Source organism: Pipistrellus hanaki (genome assembly GCF_964339955.1).
Source record: "Pipistrellus hanaki genome assembly, chromosome: 3".
In the NCBI taxonomy this organism is placed as follows: Eukaryota; Metazoa; Chordata; class Mammalia; order Chiroptera; family Vespertilionidae; genus Pipistrellus; species Pipistrellus hanaki.
In genome coordinates, this window is record NC_140505.1 from 158437351 (window position 1) to 158452920 (window position 15570).

The 15570-nt window shown below is 41.0% G+C and overlaps 1 protein-coding gene across 3 annotated transcripts in view; it reads left to right on the top strand.

The window, feature by feature from the left end:
- BCAT1 (branched chain amino acid transaminase 1) overlaps positions 1-15570 on the top strand; it is a 93540-nt gene that overhangs the window by 64755 nt on the left and 13215 nt on the right. For all 3 annotated transcript variants that reach the window (XM_084877246.1, XM_084877245.1, XM_084877247.1), the window contains exons 6-8: positions 3307-3470; positions 6650-6792; positions 14014-14099. In XM_084877246.1, the coding sequence (XP_084733372.1) occupies positions 3307-3470; positions 6650-6792; positions 14014-14099 (393 nt within the window). The remainder of the gene's footprint in view (positions 1-3306; positions 3471-6649; positions 6793-14013; positions 14100-15570) is intronic.

Consider the following 15570-nt stretch of genomic DNA (forward strand, 5'->3'; position numbering starts at 1 on the left):
AGAGGCTTTTCTTAATTTCTTAAGATAGAAATTTTAAATATTAAGCTTCAAAGCTCCTTTGCTTGGAAGGATCATTGTACTTAAACTGATAGATAAGTAAAAATGGAGAGATAAGACCCGGAGAAAGGGAAGCATCGATCAGACTGTCAAACCTTAGAGGGAAGGTAGGGGAGGGTAGGGGTAAAGGGGAGAGGTCAACCAAAGGACTTGTATGCATGCATATAAGTCTAACCAGTGGTCATGGACAACATGGGGTTGGGGGTATGTGTGGGGAAAGGTTTGGGATGGGAATGGGGAATGAAGACAAATACATGATACCTTAATAAAGAAATTTTAAAAAATGCAGAGATAAGTAGTCAATTTTTAAAAATATATATTTTATTGATTTTTCTTACAGAGAGGAAAGGAGAGAGAGAGCTAGAAACGTCGATGAGAGAGAAACATCGACCAGCTGCCTCTTGCACTCCCCCTACTGGGGATGTGCCTGCAACCAATGTACATGCCCTTGACCGGAATCGAACCTGGGACCTTTCAGTCCGCAGACCCACGCTCTACCGCTGAGCCAAACCAGTTTTGGCTAAGTAGTCAATTTTTACCCAAGCTGGGAAGAAAGGCAGATTCCTGTATTCTAAGGCGTTTTCTCCCAAACAATGAAACAAACAAACAAAAAAGGCAAATGAAGCTTTAAGGCTTTTCACTCTGTATTGGTGGGGAACTCTGTTCAGCCTCTGTTACAGAACAAACACAAACGAACAAAAACTAAAAATCTGCTATTTGTTGACTGATTTCTTTAACTTGGCTACCCATCATAGTGTCATTTCCTCTGTGGCCACCAGGCGTGGTCCTTTGTTTACATGGAATGTGAGTAGGATCATCTTCCCTTTCCCTCAGGGGGGCATGCCTTTCAGATGGCATCACTGTGACCCAATACAGACACATTGTTTATGCTCATGAATATTTTGCTTACCAGATTATTCTTTTTAAAAATAATACCCAAGATATGTTTTTATTGATTTTTGGAGAGAGAAGAAGGCAGAGAGAGAGAGAGAGAGAGTGAGAGAGAGAGAGAGAGAGAGAGAGAGAGAGAGAGAGAGAGAGAGAAGCATCAATGTGAGAAACTGATCAGTTGCCTCCTGTATGCGCCCTGACTAGGGATCATATCTGTAAACTTTTGCCCAGCTGGTGTGCTCAGTGGTTGAGCATCAACTCATGAGTCAAGAGAGCACCAGTTCAATTCCTGGTTAGAGCACATGCCTGGGTAGCAGGCTCAATCTCCAGTGGGGGGAGTGCAGAAGGCAGCTGTTGGATGTTTCTCTCTCAGCAATATTTCTCTCTATATATTCCTCTCCCCTTCTTTCTCTAAAATCAGTAAAAATATTTGAAAAACAAAATGAAACAACAAAAACACCCTGCAACCTTTTGGTACAGGGGCCAATGCTCCAACCAACTGAACTACCTGCTTGACTCTTGATGATGCCTAAGTAGGGGAAACAAAGCCTAGGGAAGGGAGTGGGAAATATAATTAACACCCAGAAAAAAAGTATACCACCAGATCCACTTTCAGCCTGTTTCATCAAACAAGACAAAAGCCACATTACCCACTGGAATTGAATGTCCTCTCATTCTTTCCCTGGCAGATTTCTACCCCCATCCAGCCAACCAGGCTCTAGTGAAGACTCGACACAGCATTTTATATCCCAGGACTCTCTATGGAGGAGTCCTGAATTGTTCTCTTACTTCCTCAGTGGCACAGGATGGTTCTGTGACCTCTGTTGCCTGAATGATAGGTAGCCTTCAGAACTCCAAGCCTCTCAATTTTTCTCCTTAATAAACAACTGACACTAAGTGCGTGTACCTGCCATTGTGCTAAAGGAATGCATATGATTTTGCACTGTTGGCTTATGGTGAATGTTGGTGGCAAAGGACATCTCCTGTCTTTGTCATCCTCTGCCTTTTGGGGAGTTACACTTATCTTGTGTGGTGTTTGCCTCTGGCGTCGCTACACCCTTGCTGTCACAGTGAGGTCTGGGAAGGCACAGTTTCCTATAGCTCCCTGCTGCTAGATCCCCTGGCATGTCTAGGAAAACAGAAGGGTAGGTTACAGAACCAAATATTAGCCCTAGCTGGTTTGGCTCATTGGATAGAGCATCGGCCTGCGGACTGAAGGGTCCCAGGCTCGATTCCAGTCAAGGGCATGTACCTCGGTGGCAGGCTCAATCCCCAGCTCTGATCAGTGTTTCTCTCTCTTTCTCTCCCTCTTCCTCTACTCTCTCTTAAAAAAAGAAAAGAAAGTAAAGAAAAAGAAAAATATCCTCTGGTGAGGATTAACAAACAAAAGGGGAAAAAAAGAAACAAATATTATATTTCTCTCCCCCAAAGACTAAAATTATGTCTGAGTTCTTCCCTTTCTCCATTTCCAATCAATGCAACATTGAAGGGTGTTATATAGTTGGCTGTTAAAAATACACTTCACGCCGAAACCGGTTTGGCTCAATGGATAGAGCGTCGGCTTGGGGACTGAAGGGTCCCGGGTTCGATTCCGGTCAAGGGCATGTACCTTGGTTGCGGGCATATCCCCAGTAGGGGGTGTGCAGGAGGCAGCTAATCAATGACTCTCTCTCATCGATGTTTCTAACTATCTCTCTCCCTTCCTCTCTGTACAAAATCAATAAAATATATTTTAAAAAAAAATACACTTCACTAAAAACCCTTCTAACCAAAAAGGGACATACCGTATTTTTCGGACCATAAGACGCACCAGTTTTTAGAGAAGGGAAATGAAGAAAAAACGATTCTGAAACAAATAGTGTCCTAAAATATTTTATGTGCATTAAAACCCAACATCACAGTCATAAACACATGTAATCAACCCTGTAAAGTAAACAGCAGCATTTAGAACCATTTTAGAGCCGGGCAAGCACACAGAGACCACACAGAGCCGGGCAAGTAAAAAAACTTTTTTTTTACAGTATATGCGTAGGCTATATTTGGACCATAAGACGCAGGGACTTTTCCCCCCCACTTCTGGGGGGGGAAAAGTGCGTCTTATGGTCCGAAAAATACGGTACTTGCTTTTCCTCTAAAAAGCAAAACAACTCAGAAAGCAAAGCATAATAAAGCGTATGTAGTCCATTCTCTGTGTTTTCTTCTTAGAGGACCATTGGGCTTTGTGTCACTCACTGTTAGAAGTAACAGTTCCTGTCCTTTGCTGGCCCCTCTGGGAGACAGTTACAGCTTTATTCCAGACTTTGAGGCTGGTGTGTACATTTTAAATGAACAGTTGTGTGTATGTTTAATTTATTGCAGCCTTCTCTTGGAGTCAAGAAGCCTACCAAAGCCATGATCTTTGTGATCTTGAGCCCAGTGGGATCTTACTTTTCGAAGGGAACCTTAAGTCCCGTGTCCCTGTGGGCCAATCCGAAGTTCGTAAGAGCCTGGAAAGGTGGGACTGGGGACTGCAAGATGGGAGGGTAAGTAAATCTGTGTTTCTGTCCTAAGGAAAGAGTTCCTCACCAACACTGAGTTGCCATTTCACCTCTATACCTGTACATATATGAATATTACAGTCATAATGCTCGTTTTTGTTTTGGGTTTAGTTTTCATGTCTTCACTGAACTCGTTGTATAAAGTAATAATCTGTTGCCCCCTATTGGGAGAAACATTGGATATTATGCATATCCATGAATTGAAATAAGTAATCAAAAGAGGAATCAAATCAGTGATTTGAATGAACTGTCCTTGGTCGCTGGCCCTCTGGCTGCAGGCTGTTGGCTGGCATTAAACAGTGCCTGGTACTGGGGCCAAGGCCCTCGGATGGCTCCAAGGGGTTCTGTCTGGGGAAGGTGCCTGCTTCATTGAAGTGCTGTCTTGATTGCTACAGATTGTAGCCATCCCACCTGCTGCCAATTGGCTGAAGGACAGTCCTTCTTTGGCGCCGACAGGCCAGTCTCATAGGCCATATGTAGCTGGCTGGAAAGGAAAGAGCATTTGAGAAGTGTTAGACAATTTTAGGGGTGGACTTGGCCGTGAATGGAGAATGCCCCTGTGGGCGAGCAAGAATAGCTGCATTAACCATCATGGGCTCTTCCTTTATGAAAACCAAGTGTTGATCTGGTCACATATCTGGGCAGTAGCAGCCCTGGAAGGTGGCTCAGTGGCAGGATCAAACCTGTAACCTGGGCATGCGCCCTGACAAGGAATCCAACCATGACCTTCTGATCCATAGGTTGATGCTCAACTACTGAGCCCCAGCTAGGTATATAATAGTTATTTTTTTAATGAATTTCACTGGCATAGAAGAGGCTTATATAACCTGTTACTTAGCTTTTATTGTTACCATTTTATTTTTTTCTACACAACACTATGCAGTATATAACAAGAGTTTTTATTTGCCAGATGATTTGTGTGAGGCAATGATGTGAACTGACCTAAGTTCACATAGAGCCAAATAGTAGAAGAGCAGGAGCTTCCCTTAGCCAGCTGGCCCCAAATCCAAACCCAAACCCATGCCCTTTCTACAGGACTGCCCCGAAAAGTCAGGTTAATTCTCATTATTTAAAAATACTCATAATTTAACTCAGTTATTGCCTATACAACATCAATTCTGAATAAAGGTTATCTGGCTTTTCATTAAATAAAAGCCTCATATACCAGGATTGTATTGTCTTTAGATTAACTGATAATTTATATTTTATTATCTATATTGTGAAGGTCTTTTAATGACTCCTACATTACCTCCATGTAAGTAACCCTCATCATTGCCCAGATTGCTGTAGTCATGTAGTCTAGTGCTTATTTCTCATAGCTTTCTAGAATATTTTAGTTATGAGTCAATATTCTTTCAGTTGCAAGTCGGAAAACCAGCGCAAGTCATCTTAAGTAGTAAAGGGATTGATTGTACATAGGGTGGTAACAGTGGATCTGTTGTGGTCTGAAATTGTGGTTGCCAAGTTTCTTATGCCCTTGTATGGGCCCTACTCCTCACCCCCACCCCCACTCACCATCTCTTGTCATAGTTTCTAGCTGTGTGTTAGCCTAGGATCTCCAATTTCAGATGTCTTCCCCCATGAAGTCTAGTGATCATGTACACAATAGACCCCTGGCGACATCATAGCAAACTAGCAGCCACTACCCTCAAAAGGAGAAAATACATCTTTCACATTCCATAGATTAAATTTACATGAACAGATTGGGTTACACACCACCATTTAATTCAATTGCATGGGGCAAAATGCAATTTAATTCAATTGCATGGGGCAGAATGACTTGGCTACATCGGAAGAGCCACAGGGAATACAGAGGGAAGGGAAGCTGTGCAGATGGGAATGGCAGGTAGCCACTGTATTAAAAGGTTCTTGTGTTTAATTGATGCTTTTACTTATACAACACTACATTTTTAATTTTGCCCAGATGTAAAAGTGATCACTTAAAAGGCCTAGGAGTGTGTTTTGTGGGAGATAACATTGACACTTTGCAGTAGTTATTGTATATTTGATCGGTTACTTGTTCCTGTGTACTTTTGGGGGCTTCATAGTCTAACAGTGGGTTTAGGACTTATTTCTAGCCTTGGTTGTAATATGGTTGTGCTTTTCAAACTTGTTTGCTAATGTCCTCTGAACATCAAGGAAAATTAATTCTACAACTAGGGGCTGAGGGAGGCAAGCAAGCAGCACATTTTTTTGAGGACTCTCATCTTTTATTTTCAACATTCATTCATACTCTATAAATATATGTCATTTAAGTTGAACAAAAAAATAAATTTAAAATATTCCCAAAGTATCTTGTCATTCTAGGAAGATGTCCCATGTTCCTTTGATTTTTGAATACTCCAAGATGAAGAGTGCAGATTGGGCAAAATGGGCTTTCAGAATACTTTTTGGTTAAAATTGGGATTTTAACGTCTTGCCCCACATTTTCGGGAGAATTCAGACATTTTTTGGATATATTGAAAGGTCCCAGTTAAGAGAGTACAGACTTGGTGCTCTGCTACTTAATTGTTGTAGCTTGATACAAGTTACTTCTCTAAGCCTCAGTTTTTCTGATCTGAATAATGGAAATGATCCTGAAGGCTAATTCAATACTGTTGTGAGGCTTAAACAAAATAATTCATGTGAAATTGCTTGGAAAGTGAAAAAATATATATTCAATAACTTTTAACTGTTATTAACTTTGTTATTTACCTGTGTTCTCATATCTCTACTTTTCAAGTTAGAATTCTACAATTTTGCTTTGTGTGTGCTCTTTCTCTCAAGTGAGTGCAATTAGATCATTTACGATAATTTATATCTTATTATCTGTGTTTTGAAGGTCTTTTAATGACTCTTACATTACCTCCATGTAAGTAACCCTTATCATTGCCCAGATTGCTGTAGTCAAGTAGTCTATTGCTTATTTCTCATAGCTTTCTAGAATATTTTAGTTATGAGTCAATATTCTTTCAGATGCAGGTCGGAAAACCAACCATTATATTAGGGTCTAATTTAATGTTATGCTGTTAACTAGAAAGTTAACATATTAAAAACATAGTGCATATTAAGAACATAATACATTGATTACATGCACATGTGAATTAAAGAGGTTGGTATTTTGGTGTGGGAGATGGGGTAAGTGTAGAATATTTGTAATCAGTATGTTTCCTGTTTCTTAAAAGGAATTACGGCTCCTCTCTCTTTGCCCAATGTGAAGCAGTGGATAACGGGTGTCAGCAGGTTCTGTGGCTCCATGGAGAGGACAATCAGATAACGGAAGTTGGAACTATGAATCTTTTCCTTTACTGGGTTAATGAAGATGGAGGTAATCCACTCAGATTTCAGCTCCTTGCTTTTTTTTTCTTTTTCTTTTTTCTTCTCCTTCAATCATTTTCAGTGGGATTGGAAAGAAAATAACTTGGAACTTAGAACAAAGAAATAAGCAGCATGATTCCAATGTCTAAGTACATACTGTGCTTTTGCTGTCCAAGTAGACATGAGTTCAAGTTTACAGAATTTCTAAAGATTTTGTTTTTTGGCTCTATATATGTATGTATTATTAAGATGTCAACTTAAGGAATTTGAATCTCCACACTCTGAAGATTTGCTACCTTATTCCTAACATTTTTCTTATTGGAAATCCCTTGCATTTGGAGTTAGGTTTCAGATCAACTTAGTCATACACAGTATAGTATGTATAAAATGCTATAGTAATAAACACAGCCTACTGATTTTACTGATATGAAATTTAGTATACTCCCTTGTTATAATTTCAAAAATTGTTGCACTTTATACATATTTTGATAATATATCAAAAGCCTTCCAGGTTTACTCTGGAGCTCACTTTAATTGGAACATAGTAATTTTAAGAATATACTGCTCTATCTTGGAATTGTACTTAGATCCTGGTTCATTCAAGTTTATTAATATACTAGAGGCCTGGTGCACAAAATATGTGCATGGTGGGGGCTGTCCCCTCAGCCCAGCCTGCACTCTCTTCAATCCAGGATCAATCCCTCTCACAATCCTGGACCACTGGCTCCTAAACCTTCACCTGCCTCCCGGCCTGGTCACCCCTAACTGCTCCCTGCTGTCAGCCAAGTCATCCTCAACTGCCCCCTCCCTGTCAGCCTGGTCACTCCTAACTGCCCCTCCCCACCAGCCTGATTACCTCTTACTGCCCCCACCCTGCCAGTCCAATTGCCCCCAACTGCCCCCCTTTGCTGGTCTGGTCTTTCCCAAATACACCCCCACTGGCCTGGTCACCTCTAAATGCTCCCCCTGCTGGCCTGGTTACCCCCAACTGCTCCCCCTGCCAACCTAGTCACCCCTCACTATCTCCTCTGCTGGCCTAATTGCCTGCAACTGCCCCTCTTTTACCCCCCACCCCCCACCCCGCTGGCCTGGTCACTCCCAACTGCCCCCATCTGCTGGCCTGGTAGCCCCTAACTCTCCCCCACCCCCCGCTGGCCTGATCATCCCATGCAGCCTGCTGTTAAGTTGTTTGGTCATCCTTCACTAACCTCACACCAGCCTAGCTATAGGTAGCCATCTTGTGAGGGCGTAAGGGTTAATTTGCATATTACCTCTTTATTATATAAAATGTCTACTATAAAAATCAGTACTTCTTTACTAGTTTTAATATTCTGAATGCTCATTATTTCTCTTTGGTACTTTTTCTCTTTATTTTTTTAATTTTTTTTTCATAATCATTTATCCTTTTTATGCCCTCTTCCATCTTTCCTGCAACTTGCTTTTGTTGTTGTTGTTCTTAGTTGTCAGAGACCATTAGAGTTCATTGAAGTTCAATGTTTGTAGTATTAAATTAAGTGCCCAATAATGCAGATATATGCATTTATTTCTACTAGAATTTTAAGTCATAAAAATTTTATTTTTATTTTTAATATATTTTATTGATTTTTTAGAAAGAGGAAGGGAGAGGGATAGAGAGCTAAAAATATTAATGAGAGAGAAACATTGATCAGCTGCCTCTTGCACACCTCCTACTGTGGGTGTGCCCACAACCAAGTTACATGCCCTTGACCGGAATCAAACCTGGGACCCTTCAGTCCACAGGCTGACACTCTATCCACTGAGCCAAACCAGTTTTGGCAGTCATAAAAATTTTAAAGAAATTTTTAGGCTTGTTTGCATTCTTAGGGTTTCATTTCATAATACTGAGTGTAGAAATGTAAAATATTAAGTTTCCAAATACTTAAAAGGTCTCTATTGGTTTTACTTGAAATGTTAAAGTAGTTCATTTGTCATTTGCTACAAACAGAGGAACATGGTCACGTGTGGCTGACATTAGTGCTCTACACTGATTTGAGCATTAGTGGCAGAGACTAAAAAGATTAAGCCTTACATTCCAGTGAGAGGTAGAATAGTAGGTGTGGTGAGGACACTTATCCAGGGATTGGCCATTGGTAATCTGTGGCATAGGAAAAGGCAGATACAAATCACGCTCATTCTTCCACCCCTGCTGTTTGTACTTGGCACTATTTAAAAACATAAATTCTACTGGAATATTTGTGATTTCTAAATTTGCGTTTTTTGCATATGACATAAGCTGTACTTGTTGAACTCTGCACTTAGGAGATAATAGATTGATTCAACTCATTTTTCCCACTGGCCCACTCCCACCATCATCTCCCCAAAAACCCACATTACTCCAAACAAAAACAATTACATCAGTCAGAAGTGTCAACATCATCATTTAAGGATAGGAGATGTCAGGAGTTAAGCACAGTCTAAATCAGAGCTACATGACTTAACCAGAAACAGTTCTGGTGAAAAATTATGCCTTATCCAAACAATTGTCATGGGCCATTTCCACTATGGCTTTTAAAGGTCAGAATAGAAATGAGTGAATTTGTCTTCTGACTCTTACAAAATATACAAGACCTTAAGAGTTATTATTCAGATGATGGTTGCCTGAGATCACTTTAGTTTTAATGTGAATGTACCCCTTCAGTTTGAGGGTGTTCATATAATAGATTAAATACAAATTAAAGTAAGGAGAAAGGAAATGGAATAAATGTTTGGATAGTACTATGAGAAAATGCAATAGATACCAGGAATAACCTTTAGACTAAAACTAGAAGACATTGAGGCAACTCTATAGTAATTTTGATTTATACCATGTGGCTTTAAGAAAATATAAAGGGCCCTAGCCAGTTTGGCTCAGTAGATAGAGCATCAGACTGAGGACTGAGGGTCCCAGGTTCAATTCTGTCAAGGGTATGTACCTTGTTGCAGGCTCGATCCTGGCCCTGGTCAGAGTGTGTGCATGAGGCAACCAATTAATGTATTTTTCCTCACATTGATGTTTCTCTCTGTCTCTCCCCCTCCCTTCCATTCTCTCTTAAAAATCAATGGGAAAATATCCTCTAGTGAGGTTTAGAAAAAGAAAAAGGAAATAAAAGAATAACAAGTTGGAAATCAGCAAAATTTTGATTTTCACAAACGTTCCCAACAGCAGCTATATGCAGAGTTCTTTTAGTAATTACCTGCTGTCTGTCATGAGCACCCACTCTCTCTGCCACTTCTGAAAGGTCACTAAAGTAGATCATCTGTTCACAGCACAGTGCCCTGCATGATGACTGAATGTGGCACTTGTCCTGTAACTCATGTGGACTTTTATTCCAGTAACAGCAATGCTAGTGGTAAGATCACACAGTCTCAATTCTCCTTAAATTACTCAGTGGATGAGTAATTTAACACATACACTTGCAGAGACTAATACGATTGTTGGAACACGTTTTATCTTCTATTGGACACTGGAGCCACCCTGAGACTTGGACCCAGTTCCCGTGGTTGAATTCACAGATAGTTTGGGAGTATGATCATGGCAATGAGTGTTGATGCTGCTCAGTCTGCTCAGGCCCTGGGAGCCTTCTTGGATATCAGGCATTTACACCAGCTTTGCTTGGAGCCCTCCTCCCTCCCATGTCTGTTGGCGTGCTCCTATCCCACCTTCCAGTCTTTGCCCACATATCCCATTCTCAGTAAGGCTTTCCCGAGCACCTTACTAAAAATTGCAAGCTCGCCCATCCAGTGTGGCTCAGTGGTTGAGCATCAATCTATGAATTAGGAGGTCACTGTTTGATTCCCAGTCATGGCACATGCCTGAGTTGCAGGCTCAATGCCCAATAGAGGGTATGCAGGAGGCAGCGGATCAATGATCCTCTTTTGTCGTTGATGATTCGCTCTCTTTCTCTCCCTCTTCCTCTTTCTCTGAAATCAATAAAAATACATATATTGATATATATATTATTATTATTATTGATATTTTACAGAGAAGAAGGGAGAGAGAGAGAGAGAGAGAAAGCTAGAAACATCGATAAGAGAGAAACATCGACCAGCTGCCTCTTGCACACCCCCTACTGGGGATGTGCCCGCAACCAATGTACATGCCCTTGACCGAAATCGAACCTGGGACCTTTCAGTCCGCAGACCGACGCTCGATACCACTGGCCAATAAAAATACACTTAAAAAAACATTTGCAAACTTCTCTCTCTACTTCAAAGCATTTATCCCCTTTCCCTTTATTCCCCCCTTTCATGGTCTACACTATTTAACGTAACAACTGTTTGCCTCTGCCTATTAGAAAGTAAGCATGGAGTTACATCAGTTCTGTTCACTGCTTTATCCTGGGTATAGAGATAAGCCAACTGCATAGGGTGGGCACTCAGTACACAGATGCTTGTTATGATGGAGTTGCAGCCTGATAAACCCATCATTCAATTGAAAATGTCATAAGTTGAAAATGTATGTAATACATCTAACCTACCAACCATCATGGCTTAGCTTAGCCTACCTTAATTGTGCTTAGAACATAATATCCCCAAACACTGGCAACACAGTACAAGAGTATCTACCAGATGTTTACCCTCGAGATCACGAGGCTGACCGGGAGCTGAGATTCACTGCACTGCCCAGCATCCGTGAGAGCATTGGACTGAACATCTGCAACTGGGGAGAAGCTCAAAATTCAAAGTTTGATTTTTCCTGACTAAGTATCACTTTCACACCATCTTAAAAGTTAAAAAAGAAAAAAAAATCATGTCAAAGCATTGTTAGGCCAGGCCCGTCTGTATATTTGTTGAATAAATGAATAATTGTGCTGGTGATGGCTAGGGCTCTTACGCAAACCCACATTCCTGGTTCCCATTAGTGCTTGACTTTGGGATGTCACAGATGAATCCTGCTGTTGTTGCTTCTAAACCCTTCAGCTTCTAAAAATGATTCCTCTGTCAAAAACAAGCTGCATTTGTAGGCTCTGTTTTCCTCATGTTGGGCCATCTGGAGCTGGTTCTGGCTCTCATAAGCATGTTTGTGGTTGCAGAGGAAAATGAATATTTCTCACCCAAATGTTGTCATGTCATCATCTCTGTCTGGCAACCAGAGAAACAGATGTTCTGTTCCTTGACCTCAGGCTAGTGGTTACAGTTTGGGTGTTAAATATATTTCACAAAACTGCGTTTGCATAGGCGGGGCCGCCGTTTTCATTTAACTTGATGGAATCTTAGAGCTCAGCAGGCTCCAGGAAAGGGTCCAGTTTGGGGGCAGTGGAAGTATGTCTGTCTCTTATGTGTGGAGTGTGAGCATATATATACACACACATGTAGATCCATACTACATTTATGTCTAGCTAGCTAGCTATTGCAAAACACAGGTTTATTTTGAGAGCAACATTTCAAAGTAGCCCCAAGGACGTTGCCAAAACCAAGTTTTCCTCTTACCCGAAAGCATCTATGAGATGATTTTTAAACATATTTAAGGGGGAAAAATCATACTGCTATATCCTAGCAAAGAGATTATTCATTTATTTTTTTATTCAGAAAAAACACTTATCACATCCATTCTGAGCCAGGCAGAATGCTGAGTTTTGGGGACATAGGAATGAATGTAGAGTTTTGGTCTTCCAGACAGCTTGTGTGTTGGGGATGTGTGATGTACCCACAGGATACAGGTGAGCCCAGACCCCAGTATCCTATCAAAAAGGGAAAGACTCCAGTGTAGGGACCCTGAAGGTCTGGTCCTGACTGTCCTCCACTGTCACCAACCTTGCAAGTCACTTATAGGTGCAGGACCTCAGTTTCTTCTGTGAAGTGAGGATTGCCCTAGGTCCCTGGTCGGCAAACTGTGGCTCTCTAGCCACAAGTGGATCTTTGGCCCCTTGAGTGTGGCCTTTCCACAAAACACCATGGCCCGGGCGAGTCTATTTTGAAGAAGGGGCATTAGAAGAAGTTTAAGTGTAAAAAATTTGGCTCTCAAAAGAAATTTCAATCGTCGTCTTGTTGATATTTGGCTCTGTTAACTAATGAGTTTGCCAACCACTGCACTAGGTGATTTCCAAAGTCCCTTTTAGCTGCATAACATGACTTGGGGAGCTCAGAGTCACCAGTGTGATTTCTGCACAGTCTTTGTTACCTAATGATTCTTTCAAGCAGACCTTGTGAATTCCTCTGAAAACACATGCTGGGCAACATATGGTCTGTTACAAGCTTCACCGTCTTGATAAAGCAATGATTTAGGGATTGAATTTCTCACAAGATGCAGATTCCTGGGTGCCAGAGGTAGAGAGGAGAAGGGGATGTTGAGTACCAGAGATTTCCTTATGTAAGGGGTGTTTGTGGGTCATGGGCCACCCTGGCTCTGGCAGACGGAGAGTCATGCCAGACCGAACGGTGGTTTGGAGTGCCTGGGATCATGCTGTGGTAGACCAGTGTCTCAGCTGTGGCTCTCTATGAGTCACCTGTAGAATTTTGTTTTGTGTTTTGGATTTCTTTTTTTTTTCTTCTTTCTTTTTTGTTAGCCAATACGTGCTTGAGCCCATCCTGAGCCTATTACATTTGAAACTCAGAGGACGAGGTCAACAATTCTATATATGATGTGGATACTCACTTTACAGTTTGAAAATCACTCTAGAGAGATTTATCAAGGAGTAGTGTGGGAGCAGTGGCTGGCCTGAATAGGCACCCACTCTCCTTGGGGGTGACGCTCCGCCACAGTATTCTTAAAAGGTTTGCTAAGGACCGGTGTCCCCACGTATGATCCTATCTACATTATTCTAATTACTAACCAGCTTTAACCTACCAAATTTTGACTTCACAATGTTCCTCCTAAGAGTAGTTTATAACTCTTGCTGCTTGTTAGTGGAAAACCATCTCATTTTTTACTAGTTAAGGGTACATTGAAGATGAATAGATGAGTAGTATCCTTTCCTTCCCTCCCTCCCTCCCTCCCTCCCTCCCTCCCTCCCTCCCTCCCTCCCTCCCTCCCTCCCTCCCTCCCTCCCTCCCTTCCTTCCTTCCTTCCTTCTTGCTTTCTTTTCCCTCCTCCTCCTTCTTCTTCGAATCGAAATCTACCTTAAGTGTGAATTGAGAAATTTGACAACGCACAACAATAACATCTTCATGTTTATTACTAGCCAAATTGAAAGACACAGGAGGGTTTTTTGTTTATTTTTAATGGCTATTGATATATAAGGCATTGCTAATATAGTTAAAGTTTGAAAATATTCCAATTTCTAATTGACAGAAGAAGAACTGGCAACTCCTCCACTAGATGGCATCATTCTTCCAGGAGTGACAAGGCAGAGCATTCTGGACCTGGCACGCAAGTGGGTGGGTTTTTGACATGAGCAACTTTTCTCAGCACGAAACAAAAAGCAATCAAAATAAGTTCAGCTTTGTGTTGAAATAATATCCTGAAGTTGCAACCAATGTTATCTAATCTTTGATCTTAACTTGAGTGAAAAGAACTCTTCTAAAAGACCTGTCTTGGCAAGAGTATCAGAATAAGCTTTGTTTATAGGGAGGGCAGACAGAAACCAGTTTGTCAAGTTGTCCTGGTGAACAAGTATTCTAGTACTAGTCTCAAGCTCTATATCAGGTGTCTCCCACCAACTCACCTGATTTATAATTTGTGTGCTTCCATTTAGCCAGTCCTTAACTTTTCACGTCTAAGTCCCTTGTTTCCACATGGAAATGACTTGTAGTTCTCCCCTTCCTCTGTTTATTCCAGCATAGCCATGCTTACCAAGAAATTAAGAATTCTATTGGCATAAGTGTTTACTAACATAACATTATTAGTTTGGCTGCCTTCTCTCTCCCCCCCGCCCCCTTCCTTCATGCTCCCTGTCCTTCCAAATTCCCATACATGCTTCTTTTAAAGTCAAAACACTCAAGCAAGTGTAAAATTATTTTCAGTAGACTTTCTGATTCATGTGACACAGGCAAGCATGCTAAACTATTCAGTATTGGAAATGACTTTCTAACATACTTAAGATGAATGTTGAATGAGTTGGTTATCTGGCAAAGGTTTTTGGATGGAACTTTTGACCCATGTGTTACACTGATGTCCAAGGGACATGAAAAGGCTGTGAGCATTCTGTGGTCAAACAGTACTAATAAGGCAAACGTTTAGAAACACACATTATCTAGGAGAGTCCTAGTACATTTCCTCTGGAAAAAGGCTTTGGAAATAGAGGAAATGGGCCTTGTCTGCTTCGGGGTTTTGTAGAATTATTTATAGCACAGCTGCCACATGCTGGCTGGCACATCGGGCATGGCATTTACAAACTGTTTGTATAATTTCAAACAGCTTGCCCTGTCCTAAATATGTTTGCAGTTGCAAAGATGTATTTTCAAAGCTCAGTAATTTTTGTTTTATTAGAGAAAAAAATTCAACCAAGTACAGAAGGGTTGATGACAAGTTGCAAGTGGAAATGCTTTCCCACACTAATGATTTGCTAGCATGAAAATAGGTTATTATGGAGGAAGTTTTTTCTTGACTCCTTAGCTGTAATTTATTTTAAAAGCTATTCTAAAACAGTGAGACATAAATGCCAAGAGCCATGTGGGGGGTTACCATTACATGCCAGACAGGGGAAATTGTCCAAAGATAAGTAAGGGTGAGCAGAGTAAAAACAATTCTGTTTATTTACAAGATTTTTTTTTCCTTCCTTTTCCAGGACACAGAGCTCAGCTTGTTTTCAGTTAACTTGGCTGATTTTCTGGAATTTATTTACCTTTGAACAACATAATTGCAATTACAGACTGAGATAAATTGAAACTTGCAAAAAGCCATATTTCT